This window comes from Myotis myotis, unplaced genomic scaffold, assembly GCF_014108235.1.
Source record: "Myotis myotis isolate mMyoMyo1 unplaced genomic scaffold, mMyoMyo1.p scaffold_m19_p_11, whole genome shotgun sequence".
In the NCBI taxonomy this organism is placed as follows: domain Eukaryota; kingdom Metazoa; phylum Chordata; class Mammalia; order Chiroptera; family Vespertilionidae; genus Myotis; species Myotis myotis.
This window is the reverse complement of record NW_023416315.1, coordinates 20,891,294-20,912,732: the sequence shown is the minus strand read 5'-3', so window position 1 is coordinate 20,912,732 and position 21,439 is coordinate 20,891,294. Positions and strand designations below refer to the sequence as shown.

At 44.5% G+C, this 21,439-nt stretch overlaps 1 protein-coding gene across 11 annotated transcripts in view; it reads right to left on the bottom strand.

The window, feature by feature from the left end:
- The window catches only part of JAZF1 (JAZF zinc finger 1), a 304,972-nt gene extending 283,918 nt beyond the window's left edge, over nucleotides 1-21,054 (bottom strand). For 2 of the 11 annotated variants that reach the window (XR_004970833.1, XM_036327765.1), the window contains exon 1: nucleotides 20,784-20,933. Coding sequence is in view for 1 of the 11 variants with exons in the window: in XM_036327767.1 (XP_036183660.1) it covers nucleotides 20,784-20,898 (115 nt within the window). In the remaining 10 variants the exon portion in view is untranslated. Of the gene's footprint in view, nucleotides 1-20,783 lie in introns of all 11 variants that reach the window. The other 9 variants (XM_036327763.1, XM_036327764.1, XR_004970832.1 and 6 more) reach the window with 8 other exon arrangements.
- Between the last annotated feature and the right edge of the window lie 385 nt (nucleotides 21,055-21,439).

Sequence of the window (21,439 nt, the reverse complement as noted above, 5' to 3'; positions counted from 1 at the left end):
TTTTCAGGAATTTCACCTTTCCTAGGGCAGTATGGTGAAGGCCTTGAAGTCAAGCATGCCTGGCTGTATAATCTTGATGAGATTATTTACCCACCTTAAGCCTCAGGGTCTTGACCTATAAAATGCAGATAATAACCAAACTTCCTTTGCAAGCTCTCTGAGAGGGTCAAAAGAGACAATGCATTAAATTGTTTTTAACAGTCTCTAGCACATAGCTTGAGCTCAGTAAGTTGTAAATCCTACTAATTAGTATTATAACCACCCACTCTTTCCTCATTAAATTACTAGACCATACATTAGCTATTCAACAAAAAGGCAAAATTCTCTAATGCAGACTTGTTGGTCCAGGGCAAGAATTTGCTAGCTGTCCTCCAAATCAGGCCCTCCCTTCCTCCATAGTAATAGAAATAGCTGGTGGCTACATGCGTCTGCACCTCTGCAGCTACATGTGGCCATGCAATTGAGTTCTCACCAATGGAATAGGAGTGGAAGTGACTGGTTACCCTTGAAGGCCTGGGCCATAACATACTGTATGTGTACTCTTTTCCTTTCCCCCAAGAGGAATACAAAGGTTCATCTTCAGGAAAGGATCCCGAGTTTTTACTATATAGAAGAGGAGTGGACTGTGGGGGAGCAGAGAAATCAGGTGGAAGGAACCTGAAGCCCTGAATGGCTGCCTGGAGCCAAGTAGCCTATCCACCCTGAATCCTTATATGAAAGAAATAAACTTCTTGGACTTTTAATCTACGCAATGTTGGGTCTATTTATTATACTAGCCAAGTCTTTTATCTAGAGTGACCACTTCTTGAGAGCAATGAGTTAGCTGAAAATTTACAATACCTTTGAACAAGCTTATGGTAAGATCGCAGCCACAATCTGAGAGGCAACTCAAAGGATGGGCATTAGAAGAGTATTAGCACAAGTATTCTTTACATGCCCTTTAAATCATGTCGACACATGTGAAAATTAGCCTTTATACTATACTATTTTCAACTCATCTACAGTAACATAAAGTTCTTCTGTCCTTGAGTGTGTAGTGTCTAATGAAAGGAACAGCATCAATCCCTCTTAAATCCTTTAAATTCCTTCAAGGTTTCAAAAGTCTTTATTTCAGGCAAAATGTGAACTTGAAAAAGAACAACTAAATCTATTTTTAGGAGCAATTTAATCTAGTCCTTGGAGTTAAAGGCTTTATGGTAGAGGATACATGTCTGTATACAGTTTAGTGGCTATTGGTTAAGTCCCTATATCATAAACATAGTGCTACTGCAGAATGGAACACAGAGATGAAGCACAGAGTCATAAATCATGCCTTTTGGAGGCTCACAATCTAATGAGGAAAAACAGAAATCCTATCCTATATAAATAAAAGGATAATATGCAAACTCACCCTAAAGGCAGAACAATCAGAAGGACTACTAGACTAGTCACTATGAAGTGCACTGACCATCTCTCGGTCCCTTTCCCTGGCCGGCAGGCTCCCATCGCCCAATGGCGAACAGGGAACCAGGATGGGTGGCAGCGGGGGGCAGGGCAGGCTGCGGGCAGCCAGGGAAGATGGCCCTGATCACAGGCCAGGCCTAGGGACCGTACCCGTGCTCGGATTTCGTGCGCTGGGCTTCTAGTACTGGAATAACAATAATGGAATATTGTTCTAGTACCTCTGATAATAGAGAATAATAAAAGCATTTTTCAAATGTTTAACATGTACCAGACACTACACTGAGATTTGCCTCTTACTTAACCTTTGTAACAGTATAATAGGGTAGATACCATATTCCCTATTTCCCAAATAAAAAAATTATACATTAGTAAGTTGCCCAAAGTCACAGAAAAGCCCAATGAGAACTTGGGATGTCCAACACCAGTGAATGTTCCCTCAGCCACCAAAAAGAGTGATGTACAGTGGGAGAATGGGGGTCCCAACTGGCAAGTCAGCTCTTTTTCATCCTGTGACATTGGCTCAGAGCTGGGGGAAAGCAAAGGGGTATAAGATCCACGTGGCACAGCAGCCCAGGGCTTTTCTGAAGCTCTGAGCTGGGAACAAGCATCACAGGAAGGGTCCCAGATGTCTCAGCCATGCCAAACAGCTCAGGGACTTAGAAAACAAGCACAGAGCACTGGGCAACCCCACTTCAAGCCTCTGGGTTCTTCAGTAACCTCAGAATGGAAACCAGGTCATCTCTAACCAGAGAAGCAGATTCCCTGTCCTTTGTGGCTAAGCAGCAATTATTCCCTGCTTTTTCTAAGCCTCAATTCCCCTGCTCATTCATTCCTCACTGGGGAGTCCCAGTGTATGCCTCCCAAGTTCTCTGGGAGGTTGGGGGTTCAGCAACCTCGTGTTTATACAGTACTGTGATCACTTCAGGGAGAGATTTGCATCTCCTTATTAAATTTCAAATCCTTTTGGACTTTTTCTATTTCTGATAAAAGGTATCTGTGATAATGGGTTACTGTTTGCTCACATCTCTCTCCCTTTCCCTTAGGGAGGAATCAACTTCCTGGCCCTATCAACTCTGCATGTGGCCTCCAGACTTGATTTAGCCAAAGGGATGTTATGGACATGACATGAATAGAGGCCTTAAATGGGCTTCTACTTATGCTTTGGTGGTCCACTCTGAGAAGCGCATGCCCTGAGTAGCTGCTGCCCCTTCAGCCTGGTCCTCAGAGGGAACACATGTCAGCTGATGTGTGCCCAATCCATAGCAGATCAGCTGGGCAGCAGCCTGAAGCAGAGCCGCCCAGCTGAATCCAGCCTCCCTCAGCCACATGCAGTGTCCCTGCACACAGGGAGCATGAGAATGAGCGCTTATTGCTGAAAGCCCCTGAGTTCTGGAGCAGTTTGTTATGCTGCTTTCGTGTGGCAGTAGCTGACTAATGTATCATCATTGTATTAATTAGAAATTTAACAGATACAAATACGTACATGTATTTCTGAGTATCTCACAGAAATACATGGATGTATTTTTTCCTTGAATTTCATTAACTGCACAGCATCCTGCTATCCAAAACATACCATTTCTCAATTAGTTTAACAAAGATACTGGCAGGTTAGAATACAGAGAAGAGGTTCATATGCCTTCAATCAAAACAAAAGTTCACCTTGCCAGTGAAATGTTTACACTAACCTCTCCCCATAAGATGCAGATGTAGAAGACAAAGCAGTATCTATTTTTCATGGATGAGCTACATGGATGAGAAAACATTACTTTTCAAAATAATAAAAGGTATTGATGGTGAAATACTGTGTTCAGGCTCATGGTCTATATAATCTCCCTCAGAAAATTTTCTCCCTTCTGTCAATATGTTTTAAGTTACTGGTTTCAAGAGCATTCTCTCCTCCCCTTCTGCCAACACTTATATCCACTAAAATCCAGGTAAGATTTCACAAAACTCCTGAAGAAAAATGTTAAGAAACCTGTAGGTTCCCAGAGTTTGCAAACTGCACCCAATATTATTTTTAATGCATTACTTTAATGCTTTATTTTTAATGCATTATTTTAATGCATCATGATTATTTTTTTTTATATTTTATTGATTTTTACAGAGAGGAAGGGAGAGGGATAAAGAGTTAGAAACATCGATGAGAGAGAAACACTGATCAGCTGCCTCCTGCACACCCCACACTGGGGATGTGCCCGCAACCAAGGTACATGCCCTTGACTGGAATCGAACCTGGGGCCTTGCCCCAGGCCGACGCTCTATCCACTGAGCCAAACCAGTCAGGGCACATCATGATTATTAATAATCCTCATTTTCACTCCCACTCCAGAATAAAATAGCAAAACAATAAATGAATTATGTTAGTCAAATGTATTACGTTAGTCAAAAATTTGTATTTCAAGATAGATTTCAAAATATAAACGGGGCTTTTAGAATTGAAGAAAAAGCAAACTAAATTCGAAGTGCTCCAGAGGCCATCAGGATTTCCAGGTCTCCAGAGGGCTTTGAAGGTGGCACTGGGGTCCTTGAGCTATTTGAATGTTACAAAAAGCATAGTGGAAACTGTAGCCATCATAACCACTGAGGGGGCTGGACTTACTGCAACTCCTCTGTGACTCCGGCTGACACACACATGCGCAGGCCCCTGACCACTGCTCCCAGCCCTTCCCCCACCACTCTCCTCACTCCCTCTGTCCCAGTATACCTTCCTCCCTGCTACTCCTCAAGCATACTTGACACTCCTACTCAGGACCTTCATCCTTGCTAGTCCCTCTGCCTGGAACAAGCACCCAAAGGGCTCATTCATTCCCCTACTTCATTGAGGTCCCTTCCAGGTGCCTCCCTCTCAAAGAGGCCATCCACCCCTGACTGCCTTATCTCAAATGGGCCTCTCAGCCTCTCTCTCCTGCCTCACTCTATTTTCTTCCCAGTGTTATGACTTTGAAATTATCTCATGCATTTGTGTTTTGTCTGCTTCTCCCAGGATCAGGGACTTTAATTGTGTAATTCACTACTGTATCCCAAGCTCTTAGGTAGTACTCGCACAGTGCACTCAGTAAGTGTTTAATGAATGTATGAATTGGGAGTTTTAGATGTCACTGCATGAAATAAAATAACAACAGAAAAACAAAACATTTAATTACTTTGAAATCAGGTTGTTTGTTAGACAAAAATCTTTCAAGACATAGAGCCCATAGGGAGGGAGAAGGAAAAAAGAAGGAAAGAAACCCTCAGTAATACTGGTAAAAGGGCAGGAAACCATTTATTTAAGTACTGGTAAGTCACATGAGCCTGGACCAGCTTGTGGATTGGATCCGGGCATATTTTCAGAAGGGGAAAACCAGTGACAATATATTCTACAGGACTGAACATGATCTCAATGGCTGTCAAATACCATTTAGGAATAAAGTATTTTAAATATTCCTACAATCAGTAAACAACTCAACCACTGCCACTCCAACTTTTCAGACAAGGCCTCTCCGGGACTTTCGTGTGAGACTGGCAGCATTTGAGTATGTGACATCTCAAGGACCATTATTAAAGGGATGCACAGCCACTTAATGAGGAGAAAATGGCATTTTGTTAGAGACCTTACAGCCATGTTCCTGGCTTTTTTTCATCAAAGTCCCATAAATATGTTTGAATGACTCACAATAAACCTTGACAAATGATACATACAAAATCATCTCCTGTTTTTCCATTGCTTAGTTGGTACATGAAAAAATTACGTCTTCTGTATTCAACTGAATAAACCTCTCTAGTCCCTTAAAATGCCTTTTCTCCCAAATAGAAAATTCTATTTATCAAATATGGAAGTCATTTTTGTCATCACATGATCTAATGTCTCAAAAACTTCAATCTGGATAAACAATACTAAATTAAGGCTGGTATATTTTGAAACAGCAAGAATTTGTGTGTGGAATGTTTTAACAGCTCATGGATTCCTAGGACCACTCAGTATGACTTATACAAACACCAACCAAAACTCTGCCAGGGAAGTCAAATTTCACTCACCATCCCAAACTAAAAATGCTTAGCGAAACCCAGAAATGTATAAGGTTATTTTGATTCTTAATCTGAGGACTGTGGCCATGGTGCAGAAAGATGGCACAATCACATCAGTGTTAACATTCATGGGGTGCTTCCTAGTTGCCAGCCCCTTCATACACATGTTTTGCTTTAATCCTCATAACAACACTCTGAGGTAAACACTCACTATCCTCTTCTGGCAGAAGTTGAGGCCTACAGAAATTAAATGACTTGGCCAAGGTCACCTAGCCAGTGGGATTCGAGTCCTCCACAAGGCAAGGAAGGGAACTGCATGAAGCTTTCTTTTCTTGAAAGTTGACCAGAGTTCCAACAGCTAACACACCAAGTGTAAATGGCATCTCACTAAAGACAGGTAGTATTATTGTTCCCATTTTAGAGATGAAGAAAATGAGGCACAGAGAGGTATAGAGCATGGCAAAAGGAGCAAAGCCAGGGATCCAGATGAGACAGCTTGGCTCCCGGACCCATGAACTGAACCATTGCTCCATGCTGTTCTCTCCACTCCTCTGGGCCCAGCTCTGTTGCTCCCCCATGACTTCACATCACCTCAGCTTCTTCAGCCAAGGGATGAGTTAACTGGACTGGATCATGGCTAAGTTTCCTCCCGGTTTTTCAGTGATACGATGCTCAGACATGTGCAAAATGTATTCTTACCATGATGCAAACACTCAAGATGGAGTTTTTGAGGGATCCTGCTTTTTTGTCACCCAGTGGAGGGAAATGCAACTGATGATGATCTTAATACACTCTGAGGATCGAGGTTTGTGGTTCAGAATTTGGTATAAACAAAAAATTTTCAATCACAAAGTTTTCTTATTAAAGTACAGTTAACCATTTCATAAAGAGAAATGGAAATTTAAAAAAAAACTAAACTATTTTTTCTATGATGCCTCTGTAGTTTATGTAGCTTCCTTGCTAGAAACAAAAGTCCTCAGAGCTTACTAGTACATCTCAGCATTCATATGAACTCCATTAAAACACATGGCCTTTCAATATCTCTTGTTAAATACCGTGATTACATGGAGTAGTTTTCTTGCACAATATTTGAAAACCACCTGTATTAGTTGCTAACATTCAAAGACAGATTCCACATAAACATCTAGCTCCTAGCTTCTCTCTCTCAAATAATAACATTACTGAAAGGATCAACCAGGCAAGGGCCTGCACTCCAACATGCCAACACCAGGCTGGAGGAGCAATGGCTGCCTTTTTCAGTGAAGCAGGGCTCTCCAGTTTGCCAGCGTCCCCACCACTCCCACTGACATTGAACTTGGTCACTTCACTCATACATGTGTCCTGAGTGAGAGATCCTCAGGCCACAGGCTCCCCATTATGAGCATGTCTGCTGTACAAAGTACATGAGATATTATTACATCTTCAAACTTGCTCTACGGTAAACAACTGCTTCCTGTAAAACTAAAAACTACATCTATAGTAAGGAAATGCAATAAGGGTCATGCCTCTTTAACAGTGGGAGTCACTTTTAAAATTCCATAATCCTTACAATGTCAATTATTTCATTAACTAGAGGCCCGGTGCACAAAAATTTGTGCACTTGGGGGGGAGGGGGGTCCCTCAGCCCGGCCTGTGCCCTCTCGAAGTCTGGGACCCCTCGGGAGATAACGACCTGCTGGCTTAGGCCTGCTCCCAGGTGGCAGAGGGCAGGCCCAATCCCTAGGTGCAGCCCCTGGTTGGGCTCAGAGCAGGGCCGACTGGGGAGTTGGGGCACCTTCCCCTGTCATGCACAGAGCAGGGCAGATTGGGAGGTTACGATGCCACCCTCAGTCACGCTTAGGGTAGGGCCGATTGGGGGGTTGGGGCACTGCCCCCTGTCACACACAGAGCATGGCCCATCAGGGGGGTTGGGGCTCCATACCCTGTCATGCACAGAGCAGGGTCAATCAGGGGGTTGGGGAGCTCCCCCCTGTCATGCACAGAGCAGGGTCAATCAGGGGGTTGAGGAGCTCCCCCCTGTCACTCACAGCGTAGGGCCGATAGGGGAGTTGGGGCACCGCTCCCTGTCACACTCAGGGCAGGGCGGATCAGGGGGTTGGGGCACCACCCTCTATCACCCACAGAGCAGGGCCGATCAGGGGGTTGGGGCGCCGCCACTGTCACACTCAGGGCAGGGCCGATGGGGAGGTTATGGCTCTACCCCATCACACACAGAGCAGGGCCCGTGGGGGGCGGAGGGGGGGTGTTGGGGCCCCGCCCCCATCACACACAGAGCCGCAGGGCGATCAGGGGGTTTGGGCGCTGCCCCCTGTCACGCTGATCCTGGTGCCGGGAGGCCTCGCGGCTCCGCTGATCCCAGTGCTGGGAGGCATATTACCCTTTTACTGTATAGAATAGAGGCCTGGTGCACGGGTGGGTGCCAGCTGGTTTGCCCTGAAGGGTGTCCTGGATCAGGGTGGGGGTCCCCACTGGGGTGCCTGGCCAGTCTGGCTGAGGGGTTGAGGGCTGTTTTCAGGCTGGGACTGAAGCTCCAACCCCAACCGCTCCTTTTCTTCTTTTTTTTTTTTTTTTTATTCTGGGCCAGCTTTAGCTCTGAGGCCTTGGCTGCTGAAAACAGGTTTCTGGCCTTTGTTTACCGTCTGTATTTGATACAATGTTGCGGTCCGGCTGGCTGAAGCCCTGCTGAGTAAAGCAGGTTTCTGGGGTTTTTTTAGCTTCTATATTCGCAACATAGTTGCTTAGAGTTGCAGCTGAGAGGCCGGCAAGTCAGGCGGGGAACGTTGGAGTTCTCCGTCATTGAAGCAAACAAGCCTCCCTGTTCACATCAGCTGCCTGGCTGCCGGCCGCCATCTTGGCTGCCAGTTAATTTGCATATCTCGGCCCTACTCTGTGAGTGACAGGGGAATTAGCCAATGGGAAGGGTAGCGGTCGTACGCCAATTACCATGTTTCTCTTTTATTAGTGTAGATGTACACCAGTGGGTTCTCAACATGGACAAGATATTACAATCAACTGTGTAATGTTAAAAAAACAGATCCATACCCAGCGGCATGGCTCAGTGGTTGAGCATCGATCTATGAACCAGGAGGTCACAGTTCAATTCCTGGTCAGGGCACATGCCTGGGTTGTGGGCTCGATCCCCAGTGTGGGATGTGCAGGAAGTAGCCAATCAACGATTCTCTCTTATCACTGATGTTTCTCTCTCTCTCCCCCTTTCCCTTTCTCTCTGAAATCAATAAAAATATTTTTAAAAAACCAAAAACCAACACACAGACTCTGGCCACCCCGGGTCAGTCACATAAGCTCTTGGGGTGGAGCTCAGGCAGCTTCACTTTTCTAGGTTCACCCAAGTGATTCTGATGGCGACCCAAGATGAAAACTCCTGACTTAAACTCTACTGACATATAAGGTATGACTTAGAAATCAGTAAGACTATTTCTACAAGCCACAGATAAGAATAATTCTCATGACTTTACAATAAACATTACATAAACACTTAAGATGCTATGATCTTTCCAGATTTTGACAAAATAATCTTTCTTTATTCCAACATCTGAAGAGAAATGTACACATAACATCTCCTGACCAAAGATTTTGTTTAATGTTGATATATTTTAACAGCAGATGTTTTGGTGTGGCTCCTGGAAGCGATGAAGTGAAGCCAGCCTAGGAAAGGGGGTTTCCAATGCAGGCTGAACATTGAGACGCCTTCATTTCAATCACACATTGCCAACCATTGGGCTGAGTTGGTGCCAAAATCCAGACGTCCAGTGTTGGAAACACCCTATCAAAAGATCGACTGAGTAAAGATCTACAACCTGAACTATTTACAGGTTACTGAGGGCCTCTGAAACGCCTTGCCTGTCTTCTCTCCCAAGGAAAGGAGACTTAGAAAATTTAACCTGGAATTTCTGAAGTGAAGGCTTTCAGTAATATGTACTTCACTTGAGTTTATAAACTTCAAAAACCTCATTTCCTTCATTTGATGTTTGATACCTAAGGAAGCCTGGGCATAATTTATGCTTATTACCATGGTGCTCAGTTTACTTAACAGTGAGCTGTACAAATATGTCCCCCAAATTCCCCTGCTTTTGCCATTACTTACATAATTACACCATCTACTGAGAATCAGGCAGCCAAATTAGCGTTAGAAAGACTCCCACTGGATGAGATAGGTAAGGAAAAGGGTGCTTCAATTTCAAGCCCCCATGTGCTCCACCATCAAGGTCTGGTGATGGGGTCATGTGACCTAAAGTGTGCTCTCTTTGTGAATGCCACCAGGGAAGGGTCTGGCAGGGAGGGCTCTAAACACATGCCAAAAGCAACCATTATAGCTGAGTCCTGTTAGGTACCACTGGCCAAACACATTTAAAAAATAATGTACATGAGCATAATGCCAATATTTTAATTTTGAAAATCTAAGTAAAAGAGAATTTTTAAGTGTGTATAGTGTTAGATATTATGTTTGTCAGGAGCCCCCCACTCCCGGATAAATATCACTGAAAGAGAAACCTGGTTAGCAGCTTTAGACAGTTCAGTAATTACAACCATGTTAGAACTGCCAAATGATTGTTTTCAGTGCTGTGACTGTGATGATGGGATGCTCATGCACCCTCCTACCCTACATAAGCATTTTCTTCAAAAGTCTGGAAGCAGTTCTGTTTCTACCAGAAGGCAGTCATCAAGTATCTCCCCAACTAGCCAATTGCTCCCTTTGGAAATCAGCCTTTCAGTGTGTAAGACGCATTGGTACCCAAGAGCCTTCTATTAAAATGCAAATATCCTATAGAAGGTTATAACTTAGGCTGGGAAGAGCAGGTGCTAATGTAGACAGGGACACCTGAGAGCAAAGTCTGCCCGGCTGTGACTTCAGGCTAGGTTTCTGGTCTGTCTTGCTTTATGTCTGTGTCAAATGGGACTAATACTGCACTCTTAGCAAAGAATATAAAGCAACTAGCCCATGCCTCCCTAGTAGGCCCTTCTAGGAAGGCACTGGCTAGTGACAATTTTATACTAAAGGGGGATTATCAGAAATATCCCAGTTTGAAAAGCCTGGAATCAAGATTCAATAATCCAGGTCTGTTTAGCCTCAGAGTCCAAGCTTCTCCCCACTCCAATCCCTTGCCTCCCTTTCTACCAAAAACCCCTAGCAAAGAGGCTGGAGGAAGCAAGATATACTTTGCCCTAGCATTGTTTAAGCCCTGAAATGTTCTAGGCAACCAAATATTGTAGGTAAAGCAAGAAATGACTCAACTAATCTTCATAATATCCTTAACCTGGAAAATAACTAACCAAGCTCAATTCCAAAGTATAAAGATAAAGACACGGGTTTCCTTTTCAAATCTTTTTAAAAGTCTTCCAATTCCCTTAATATTAACTACCCTCGATTAATTGCATAACTGGTATTGAGCGTATACCATGAACATATACACAGAGACATATATGTATATCATTCCTCATATATGCACACCTGCAGAGAAGATCCGTTTCAAAGACATGTTTTTCACTCCCCAAAGTTACCCTCTCAACTTACTCTTTTCCCAGCCCTAGAAGCACTTCTCGGGTTTTATTTTCATTTCATTTCTGAAAACACTGCTTGAAGAAGAGGCTAGGAAGAGGACAAGGCCCAACACTGCAGGAAGGGGCTGTGTTTCTGCAGGAGGCAAAGTGACAAGTAGTGACCACAAAGTCTGATGTGGGCAATCCTGGCACAGAGGTGGGCAGGTGCTGCAGGGCAGCGGAAGGGGCCAATTGTAACAACGCCGTCTTAGCAGGTAAAAGAGGCTTACTGTCCTGAGGGAAAATATTTCTGCTTTACATATAGTCTTACCAAAATAAACATTCTAGTTCATATTTCACTAGGTAAGGTATTTAACAAATATGGTAGCATTCTTAACTCCCAATTGGACGAACTTCCAGGATAGGGTAGTTTACTTCATAGTTTTGCAGTGAGGGTGAATTAGATACTGAATGAAATTGTTCAGAACAGTCTCTATACAAAGTTCAGACTCACTGTGGGTACCAAGAAATGGACCCAAGTTCTGTAAGGCCTGCAGTTTTAGACCCTCTTTATGAAAAAAAAAAAAAAGCAAGGTTACAAATACAAAATGCTTACAAAAGTGATCTTCTGTCACAACAAAGTACAAAATTTTAAAAGCTGTCATCACCAAAACATCACAAATTCAAATCCAGAAAAACAACCAAGCATGTGAATTAATTAACCACCTTGCACACCACCCTAAATGCTTCTTTTGGGCTGCACACTCTTTGATTACTTCTTACATGACAATGATTTATATTAATATTTTCTATGAGATGCAAAGATAAATGAGTCTTTCCTCAAATGTGGGTGGTTGAAATTTGTATTTAATTATTGATAATTCAGAAAAGTTACTTTCAGACTCACAGTTCTTTATTGGTGATGCTATAAAATTTTTAGGATGGTTGTCAAATTTGTAAATACTTCTATTAATTTTCTTTCATATATGAGCCATGAGAACTCAGGGTACTACAAACTTTCTTGTGCACTGACTTTAAATATTCTTTGTGTTGATGACACTCATTAATCAGTTTGTCAGTAATTATACACATACACACACACTCAAATCAAATGAGCAAGAAATTTAAACACAGAATTTAAAAATGCTGCATTTGCTCTGGCAGTTGTGGCTCAGTTAGTTGGGCGTTGTCCATGCACCAAAAGGTTGCTGGTTCAATTGTGGGTCAGGGCACATGCCCACGTTTTGGGTTTGATACCCAGTTGGGGGCATGCAGAAGGCAGCTGATCTATGTTCTGCTCTCACATGATGTTTCTCTCTCTCTCCCTTCCTCTCTCTCTAAAAATCAATAAAAATATTTTTAAATGGTGCATTTATAAATATATATTTGCATCATAACAGAAGGAATGTCCATATTAACTACACTTAGATAAGACTTAACCTCTACTTACAATTCTATACATCTAAAAAGTAGAATTTTACATACTAGCTTCTGGCTCCATACATTCAAACAGATTCCTATTAGCAGATGTCAACAGTCTAGGTTCATGCTGCAGTGCTACCTTTGCCCCTACCCCTGCCCGTGTGTAAGGACCCTAGGTGAGCTGGCACAGCAGATGGTGTTCCTGGGAAGTGATTCCCACATTAGGATGGCTAGGAATAACCTACATAGACACACTGAGCTGTATAAATACATCCCACTAAACCCAAACTAAAGGTGTTCCCCAATTCACTTCCCCTTAGCTATGTCTCAAAAATACCCTCAACTACGATGTAACTGACCCCAAGGAGAAATGTTACAGAGGGAATGTCAGAGTGGAAACGAAAGCATTAATCAATTGATATTAATCTTACTTTTTCAAGTTTGACAAGTTTTGATCCCATGAACACAGTGCTGTGCACACTAATAGGGCTCCTCCAGTGCATGGAAAGGACTGGGTGGCCCCTACCAATGTATTAAAAAATGGTGAAACATATATTGTACAAGTGAGGAACCCTGGGGTTTGAGCTTCATTAGCTTCATAATAAATTTGCCTCTATGGTTCCTATTATTATTCATCGTTTATCTCAGTCTGTACATGTCTAGTCTCTCCAAATAAATTTCAATTCCTTGGAGACAGGAAGTACTGTCTTAAATATTAGCATACAGGAAATACTAAAAAGTGTGTATGGTAGTTATCACTATCCATACTAATCTTGACAGAGACAGAGAGAGAGAGAATGTATGTATAATAGAAATGTATGTTTGTATTACATATACATATACATATATACATGTGATATATATATACATGTAAATACATATGTACATATATTATTTACTAATGTATTATATATATATTAGGGTCTTACTTATATATAATGTATGTACATATGTAAAGGAATATATATTTACGTATAAACATATATACATTTATCTATGCATTATGTATATACATCAATTCTACATATAATACCAACAGAACAGTGAGTCTTTCCAGGCTGATAACATGGTGTCCAGATCGTGTCCCTACAAGGAGGTCTATCTCAGGAGAAGGTCACTCTTATAGCCTAGCAGACAGTGAACAGGGCTTCCTTTGGGAAGCCACTGTGGGGGGTGAGGCGAGGGCCATGAGGAAACCATCAATGTTGGTGCTGGACAGAGAGTCTGCAGTTAGTGACTCGAGAAGAGTCATTGACTCCTGTCAACATGGAGACAGAGCCACTGGGAAGACTCCATCCTTAAAGAGCACATCCATCAGTCTGGTCTCTGCTTGCAGCGGGCCTTAAAAAAAAATAGGTGAAAACGAATGCAACATTTGAGGGCTTACTGCGAGCAGAAAATATACATTTTAAAACTGATTTAGCCTACTAAATGAAAGGCATTTTTAAAAACAACTATATATATATACACACACACACACACACACACACATTTCTGACATTTACCATTTCTGATTTTCAGATTCTAAATAAACATTTGTTATTTAACACATTAGCCAGGTCAATATGAAACAAATCGACTACCCCATCATGAAATAAAATGTATTGTCTGCAATCCATCAAGTATTTCTTCCAGGGTGCCTGTGACAGGTCTGCACTGTCCAGATCTGTCAGGGGTAAGGAGGGGGCAGGGAGAGAAATACAAAGGCATGTCAAGTATGGTTCTGTCTTCAAAGCCAAAGCTGAATAAAAGGGAGGATTTTAAAAATATATGTATTTTTTATTGATTTCAGAGAGGAAGGGAGAGGGAGAGAGATAGAAACATTAATGATGAGAGAAAATCATGGATCGGCTGCCTCCTACTGGGGATCGAGCTCACAACCTGGGCATGTGTCCTTACCAGGAATTGAACTGTGACCTCCTGGTACATAGGTTGATGCTCAACCACTGAGCAACACCAGCCAGACAAAAGGGAGGATTTTTAAGGGAGTCAATAGCATTGTGTCCTTTTGGACCTCAGTCTAGAATACAAGGCCTCTGGCTTCCAAATAGTCCTTGGAAATAGGAAAGCCCCTCTCATCAGATGTCACAGCCGGCTCCAGCCTTGAGGCTTCTTCACTGCCATCAACAGGAAGAATCAGGTTTTCTGAATACAGCTGCCAGTTTGCATTTCCAGAATTGTCAGGATGGGAAGTGTCTCCAACATATACTATATGTACTCTACAGGGAGCCACTTTCCAGAGAATATGGAAGGCTTTTGTCAACCCAGTCCGTTGCAGGCAGCAGGGTTTTCTGTCTGTATATTTCACACATCAGAAGACACATACACCAAAGGAAAATAATCAGAAGCTGCTTGTGAAACTTATGAGACAGGATGTTCACTGGCAATGTTTCATACAGGGTGAGCTGAGTGTTTACAGGTGAGATGTGGGCAAAAGGAAAAACTACTGAAGATGGTGTTTTAGAGAATGTCATGCAGTTTTAGATTTAGGTCCTCCACCCCCTAGTGCAGTGATGGCGAACCTATGACACACGTGTCAGAGGTGACACACGAACTCATTTTTTTGGTTGATTTTTCTTTGTTGAATGGCATTTAAATATATAAAATAAATATCAAAAATATAAGTCTTTGTTTTACTATGGTTGCAAATATCAAAAAATTTCTATATGTGACACGACATCAGAGTTAAGTTAGGGTTTTTCAAAATGCTGACACGCTGAGCTCAAAAGGTTCGCCATCACTGCCCTAGTGTATATGTAGTGTGCACAAGCGTGTGCATACGGTCATGCGCATGCACGTGTGTACACACACACACACACACACACACACACACGCACACACTTAAAACTTCCCTGGCTCTGTACCTGCAACCTTCTTGTGAACCATGGGAGGAAGCAAGAGGGCATCTTGCCGCCAAGCCACAGGGTGCAGGCAGAAAGCAGGGTAAGAAGTGACAAGCCTTTCATACATTCATTTTTTCATTCACTCATTCCTTCTCCCCACAGGAAATGTTCTCGTGGGACTCTGCCCAGAGGCCCAAGACACAGTGCTTCTTTTCAGTCCTGGGTTTTTTCAAATAAACACAGGCCACAGGAAAGGCCATGTTGGAAGCCACTGGCCTTGACACCACTTTCCAGTCCACACCGACAAAAGCTGTTGCCAGCATCTGAAGTACCTCTGGCCACACAGAAGAGAAAGTGGCCAGAGGCTGCAACCCCAATGCTAGACTGTCGAAGCATTCTCCTGTATAGTACACGATTCTCAGTCTTTCTTGGGAAGGGCCTGATGATTTTACATAGTTGTGAAATGTCCCGAACAGTATCACAAGTAGGTGGACACACCCCACATTCTGTTAACCTCTAATGTAGACATTCACAGAAGGATTCCAAACATACTTATTTAGTAACACACAAAATGGCAAAAAATTGGGTGTTGATCATTTAATATTGCAGATGAGAACTTTGCACTTATGAGCTCACTTAATTCTCATCAGCCACTCCATGGGTCAGGTGCTGGTCTCATCCTCATTATACAGAGCAGGAAACGGAGGCACTGTGTATTTAAGCCATTTGCCCACAATCAAAGAGCTGACAAGTGGCAGAGATGTGTATTCACACCCATATAAGCTGGGTTCACTCCGCTGCCTCTTAGATGATCCTCACCTCAAGAGTTCAGTTACTTCCTGAAGGAGGAAACACAGTTCCATTGTGTCTGGAAGGGGATTAAGGCTGGTACCATCTAGTTGCTTACCTATTTGACAATATGACAGGCACAGCTCTGCGTACCTGTCTGAAATTCAAATTCCAGCTCACACTTTCCAGCCACGGAAATGCAGGCAAGCTATATAACCTTTCTGTGCCTCAGTTTGCTCACTTATAAAGTAGAGATGATAAGGGCCTAGTCCACATCGTACACCCACCTATTTAGTCTATCATGATGCCTCTCAGAGAAGATAATGCAAAAGTTCACTAAACTATCCCTGGAGCCAAATTCTACACTACTGATAGTAACTTCCTTATTTTGCTTTCCAGAGACTTTTATCTTTATTAATTACACGGTTTACAAATCTACCCTATGAAATGAAGCAGCATGGATTTATTACCTGGGATTTGGGGATGAAGAAACTAAGAGGTAGAGATTCACACAAAACCTGCTGACATTCAGGGTCAAGAACCACCAAGTCATAGCTACTGTGAGCCACTATTAGTCAGTAATACTCCATCTCCTATTGAGGCCTCCACAGGAAAACCTGAGTCACCAACAGCAATGCTGAGGCTCCTAACATCTGGGCAATGTTTCAAATGACCTGCTGGTTTAGTACCATCACAAGAGTAACTGAATTGGGCCAGATTCTGTGTTTCAGTTTAAAAGGTGTGTCCTGCCCCAGGGCCTTTGCACTCTCTGTTCCCTCTGCCTGGAACTCGATGTTCCCTGTATGTCCTCATGGCTAACTCCCTCACTTCTGTCAAGGTTTTTACTCACCTATCAGCTTCTCAGTGAGGCCTATCCTGACCAGTCAATTAAACATTCCAACACTTCCTCCTACCAATCCATCTCAGCCTGTTCTAATCTTTCCCTTTTCCATACCACCTTCCAACATATTATGTAATTTACTTCTTATTCTGATAGCTTGTTGTCTATCTTCCACAACCAGAACATAAACTCCCCCAAAGCTGGGATCTTCATTCACCGAAAAATACCAAATGGCTAGAACTGTGCCTGGCAAAAAACAGGTGCTTGATATATATTATTACACAAGTAAATTCAAAATGCACAGGCACTTTTACAAATGTACCAAATAATCAAAGATTTCACAGCACTGGGATGCATGGATGGAGAAGCAGGCATTTCATGGGTCTGTGACATGACCTTCAGTGCTAAATTTAGTGCTCTTGCTGTTTCTGTAATTCCTAGTTACCAATTTAACTTCACCTATCTAGGATATGCATGTCAAGAATGTTTGGTTTTTGTTGTTGGTGGTTTTTTTTTGTTTTTTTTACAAACTCAAGTATCTACTCACAGGTAAGAAGCAAACACATCCTGATCAGCTTTTCCCTTCTCCAGGAAATAGAGCCAGGATAAAGTGACAGGGAGGCTGATGCAGAAACACTTCACAGTGACAGGGCCATGGGGTTTCTAGGCAATTTAAACTGGGGGAGGGTTTTACTGGCCTACTCAGGCTATACACAGAGATAGGTACTCCCCTACTAGACAGTGATGACACACAAAGAAGAAAACAGGAACACAGGTGCAGCACTCTTCCAAGAGAAAGGAAGAGAGCTAAAACAGCGGCTGGTGAAAATCATACTTCCCTTAGCTGTAAAGCCCCAGGTCCTTGTTCCTTATGGGTACAGGGAAATAATGTAAAACAATAGCTAAGTGTACATGTGTAAGATAAAAGAGACAGCTACACTCAACTTAATGCACTTAAGCTGTACTAAACAATACAGTTATAATGAAAACTATGGGCCTTGTACACTAAAGGCCTTGAAAAATCTGTCAAGCAAGAAACATGCCATAGTCCCATAAACCTTCATTTCATTGCTGCTTAAGGGTTTTGACTAGTGGCTAAAAGGAAATAATTCAGAAAGGTCCCCAAGATGGAAATGCCACCTAACCATATCTCCAATACTCTTATGATTGCTAAATAGAAAGCTCCTTGAGAAAAAAATTAAAGATAATATTAACATAGATCTCTTAGCCATCTTTTCATGCATCTTTCTAATGTGGCCACTGGACAACATGGACATGAAATCAGTAAGTCAATCATTAAAAACAACCACCTAACTGGCTCTAAAAATTTAGACTGAACCACAAGCAATAAATACCACTTAACAATAGATCTTTCACTAAATACTGTGTCTGATATATTTTTACTCATGTCTCTTCATCAAAAGCATAGTTATTTGACACTGACTAGAAATAAGGATTTTTAAATTCTTGAATAAGGTTATTTTTATTCTTTCTTTCTGCATATGGAGCTGCTGTTCGAAAGTAAGGGGCCTCTCCTCAGCGGAGGAACACAATAATTTAAGAGGGTCTCTTCACCCTGGGAATTTCTACTGTTTGTTCATTTTAACATTTACTTTTCCATAAAGTTTGCCAATTTCAAACTACTTCCAAAGTATAGTCATTGTTAGCCTTGCTACACAGTTCTCCTAAATCATAGCTATTGTTATAAACTTAATTTTTCAATATTTTCACTAAGAGAAAAATACTGGCCTTTTGAAAACGGTCATTACTTAAAAGCTGAGTTTAAGAAAATTTATGGAACCCTTAACCCTCTTAAAAAATGTTTGCACAATCCTTAAGACAGTTTCTGCAAACTTAAAAAGCTCTTGTGATTCACCAACAATTAGCTTCAAATCATCTACAAATTTGTTACAGTTAATCCTCCATTTTAATAAATTTATACTTTCTTTTAACCAGCTAATCTAGTACGCAGGCAATGTGGAAAGGTTATTTTACATTAACTAGTTGAACCTGAAATAACTGTTAGCCAGAGTGAATGAACTATGCAATGACAACCTTCCCTAGATGAGAAAAGACTATTTATTTACTTATATAATATATATATTTATTTACTTTACTTATTTAGTTATTTTTCTATTTATTATTGAAGGTAAGGAAAGGAACTTGAACTAACAAATTTCTATTGGAACTTTGCATTATGGGAGTTTTAGTATTATTTTAAACTACCCATCATGAAAAATCTGATTTATCCTTTAAGCAACTTCAGTTATGACTATTCAATTATGAAATGAATCAGCAAATTTGATAACTCCATTAAACTGCTTTTAAGATGACCAAAACCTGCCAAGCTCTTCAGTCATACCTTTATCAGAGGAGATGGCAAAGCTATTAAATGGATGTTTAAAGCTAGGTATGTTTCAAAAACCTGGTCAATTACTCATCAGGATTATCTTTTGAATGGCATTATGTAGATATTTTGAATGACTTTTTTTTAAAACCATTCATCCCATTCTAAACAAGCATTCAACGCTTCACAAACACCCACTATGTGCTAATAGAAAGCATTACTCTAAGTAAAGGAGCTTAAATCGGCCTTGTTATTCGTGCATAAATACACAGCAGTCCTGATTTATTCTCTCAACTTTGTAGAAACGTGAGCGGCATCCACGTGGCTGAATCCATACCATTCATTTGGAAATGACTTTCTGGGGCAATTTACAGGTTCTTTGGATTAGGCAGCCCCGTTGGGGCATCACCTTCACCTTCCAGCCTACACAGGACAACTCGTGGGCGCTGGCCACACCTTCCGCAGGTGGCTGGATCGCCTGAGCCAGATGAAGGGACCCATCACCCCACGCTGGAGCTCCGGATCGAAGTGTGCAAATGTGTGCAAGGACTTCTTCGGATTAAAGGACTTGTTGAAAAGCCCCGGGGCCCTGAGCAGGAAAGGAAAGCGGCCACCCCGCGAGGCGCCCCCTCCCCGGCGGTCCCCGCGGCCCCCACGCCCCGGGCGCCGCGCAGGCCGCCGCCGCGTATCCGGGGCACGGCGGGCGCACCTCGGGCCTAGCTGCATTTGAAAGGCAAATCGCAGAGCCCGGGAGCATTTAAATGCCCGGCCGCGGGCCCGGGGGACAGCTCTGCAGCAGCCGCAGACGCAGGGCCTCCGGGTCAGCCCGGCCCCGGGGCGCTGGGCGCGGCCCGCGGGTGCACTCGGGACCTCAGCCCGCAGCGCCCCGGCGTCCGCGCCAGGCCGGGCAGGGGCGGGCGCCCAGGTCCCCGCGCTGGGTCCCCGGCTCCTCCAGCGACGGCCGCCGGCTCGGCCCCCTCCCGTCGCACCACACCTAGCAACCGGCGCTGACAGGACGCAGTGGCGGCGGCGGCGGGAGGAGGAAGCGGAATGGCTGCCGCGGTGGAGCCACCCCCACCCCCCGCTCCCACCTCCCCGCGCTGCAGCCGCCGCAGAACCCTGACAGCTCGAGCCCGGGCGGAAGCGGCGGACGCCGGCCCCCTGGCCCCCCGGCGCCCCAGGCCTCTCAGACCACCGGGCCAACTAACTCCGCGCCCCTGCCCAGCCCCGCGCCGCCTGCCCACCGGCCCCGCCGCCGCCGCATCCCCCGGCGCCCGCCCTCCTCCCGCCGCCCCCGCCGCGGCGCACCCCCTCGCCCACCGCTCCGCAGCCGGCGCGGACGCCCCTCGGAATCCCCCAGCTTGCCTGCCCGCCCGCGGCTCCTCGGGGCGCCCTCCCCCGCCCCCACCCTGCTCCCCGCCCCCAGGCACCTCGCGCCTCCGTATCCCGCCACCCCCACGCCCCGGGCTCGCACGCACCCTCCCCGCCTGCCGCCGCCAGCCTCCCTCCTGGCCACCCCTGGCCATCCTGGGGTTCTCCCCTGGGCAGGAGTTTCCTGGCACCGGGCACCCCCGCCCACCCCCAGGCCATTTACCGATGTGGTTGTCCTCGATGTGCTCGATGAGGTCGGCCAGGGTGGGGAAGTGGAGTCCGCAGCTCCCGAAGCGGCAGGTATTGGAGAAGAAGGAGGCGGCGGCGATGCCTGTCATGGTGCTACATGGAGAGCCCCCCTGGTGTCGACTCTGCGAGCGCCGGACGGGCGGGCGGAGGGAGGGAGGGAGGGCGGCAGGGTGGGGTGAAGAGAGGAGGGGCTGGGAGAGGGGGAGAGAGGCGGGGTGAGGGGCGCGGAGAGGACGGGACGGAGGGAGAGGGGGCGAAGCGATGGAAGGAGCGCGAGGAGAGACTGGGAGGCTGAGGGGAGGCGGTGGAGGCGGCGGCGGCAGCGGGAGCGGGAGCGGCGGCGGCGGGAGCGGCGGGGGAGGGGGGTGAGGCCACCGCCGCTGGGAGGAGGGATCAGGGCGCGCGGCAACAGCTGTGCGGCCCCAACCTCTGCTCCTGCACCAAGGCCTCACCTGGGAGCGCCTGCCATCAACTTTTATCTCACGGGCCTGCTCTTCGCAGTTGGTAATAGGTGCAATCTGTTTGGAGCCTCCTTGGTTATGTATATTGCATTCTTAGTATAGACTAGTACACATCTATTAATTACACATGCATCCAGCCATGGGGAGTTACCCAGGCCCCTCTCCAGGA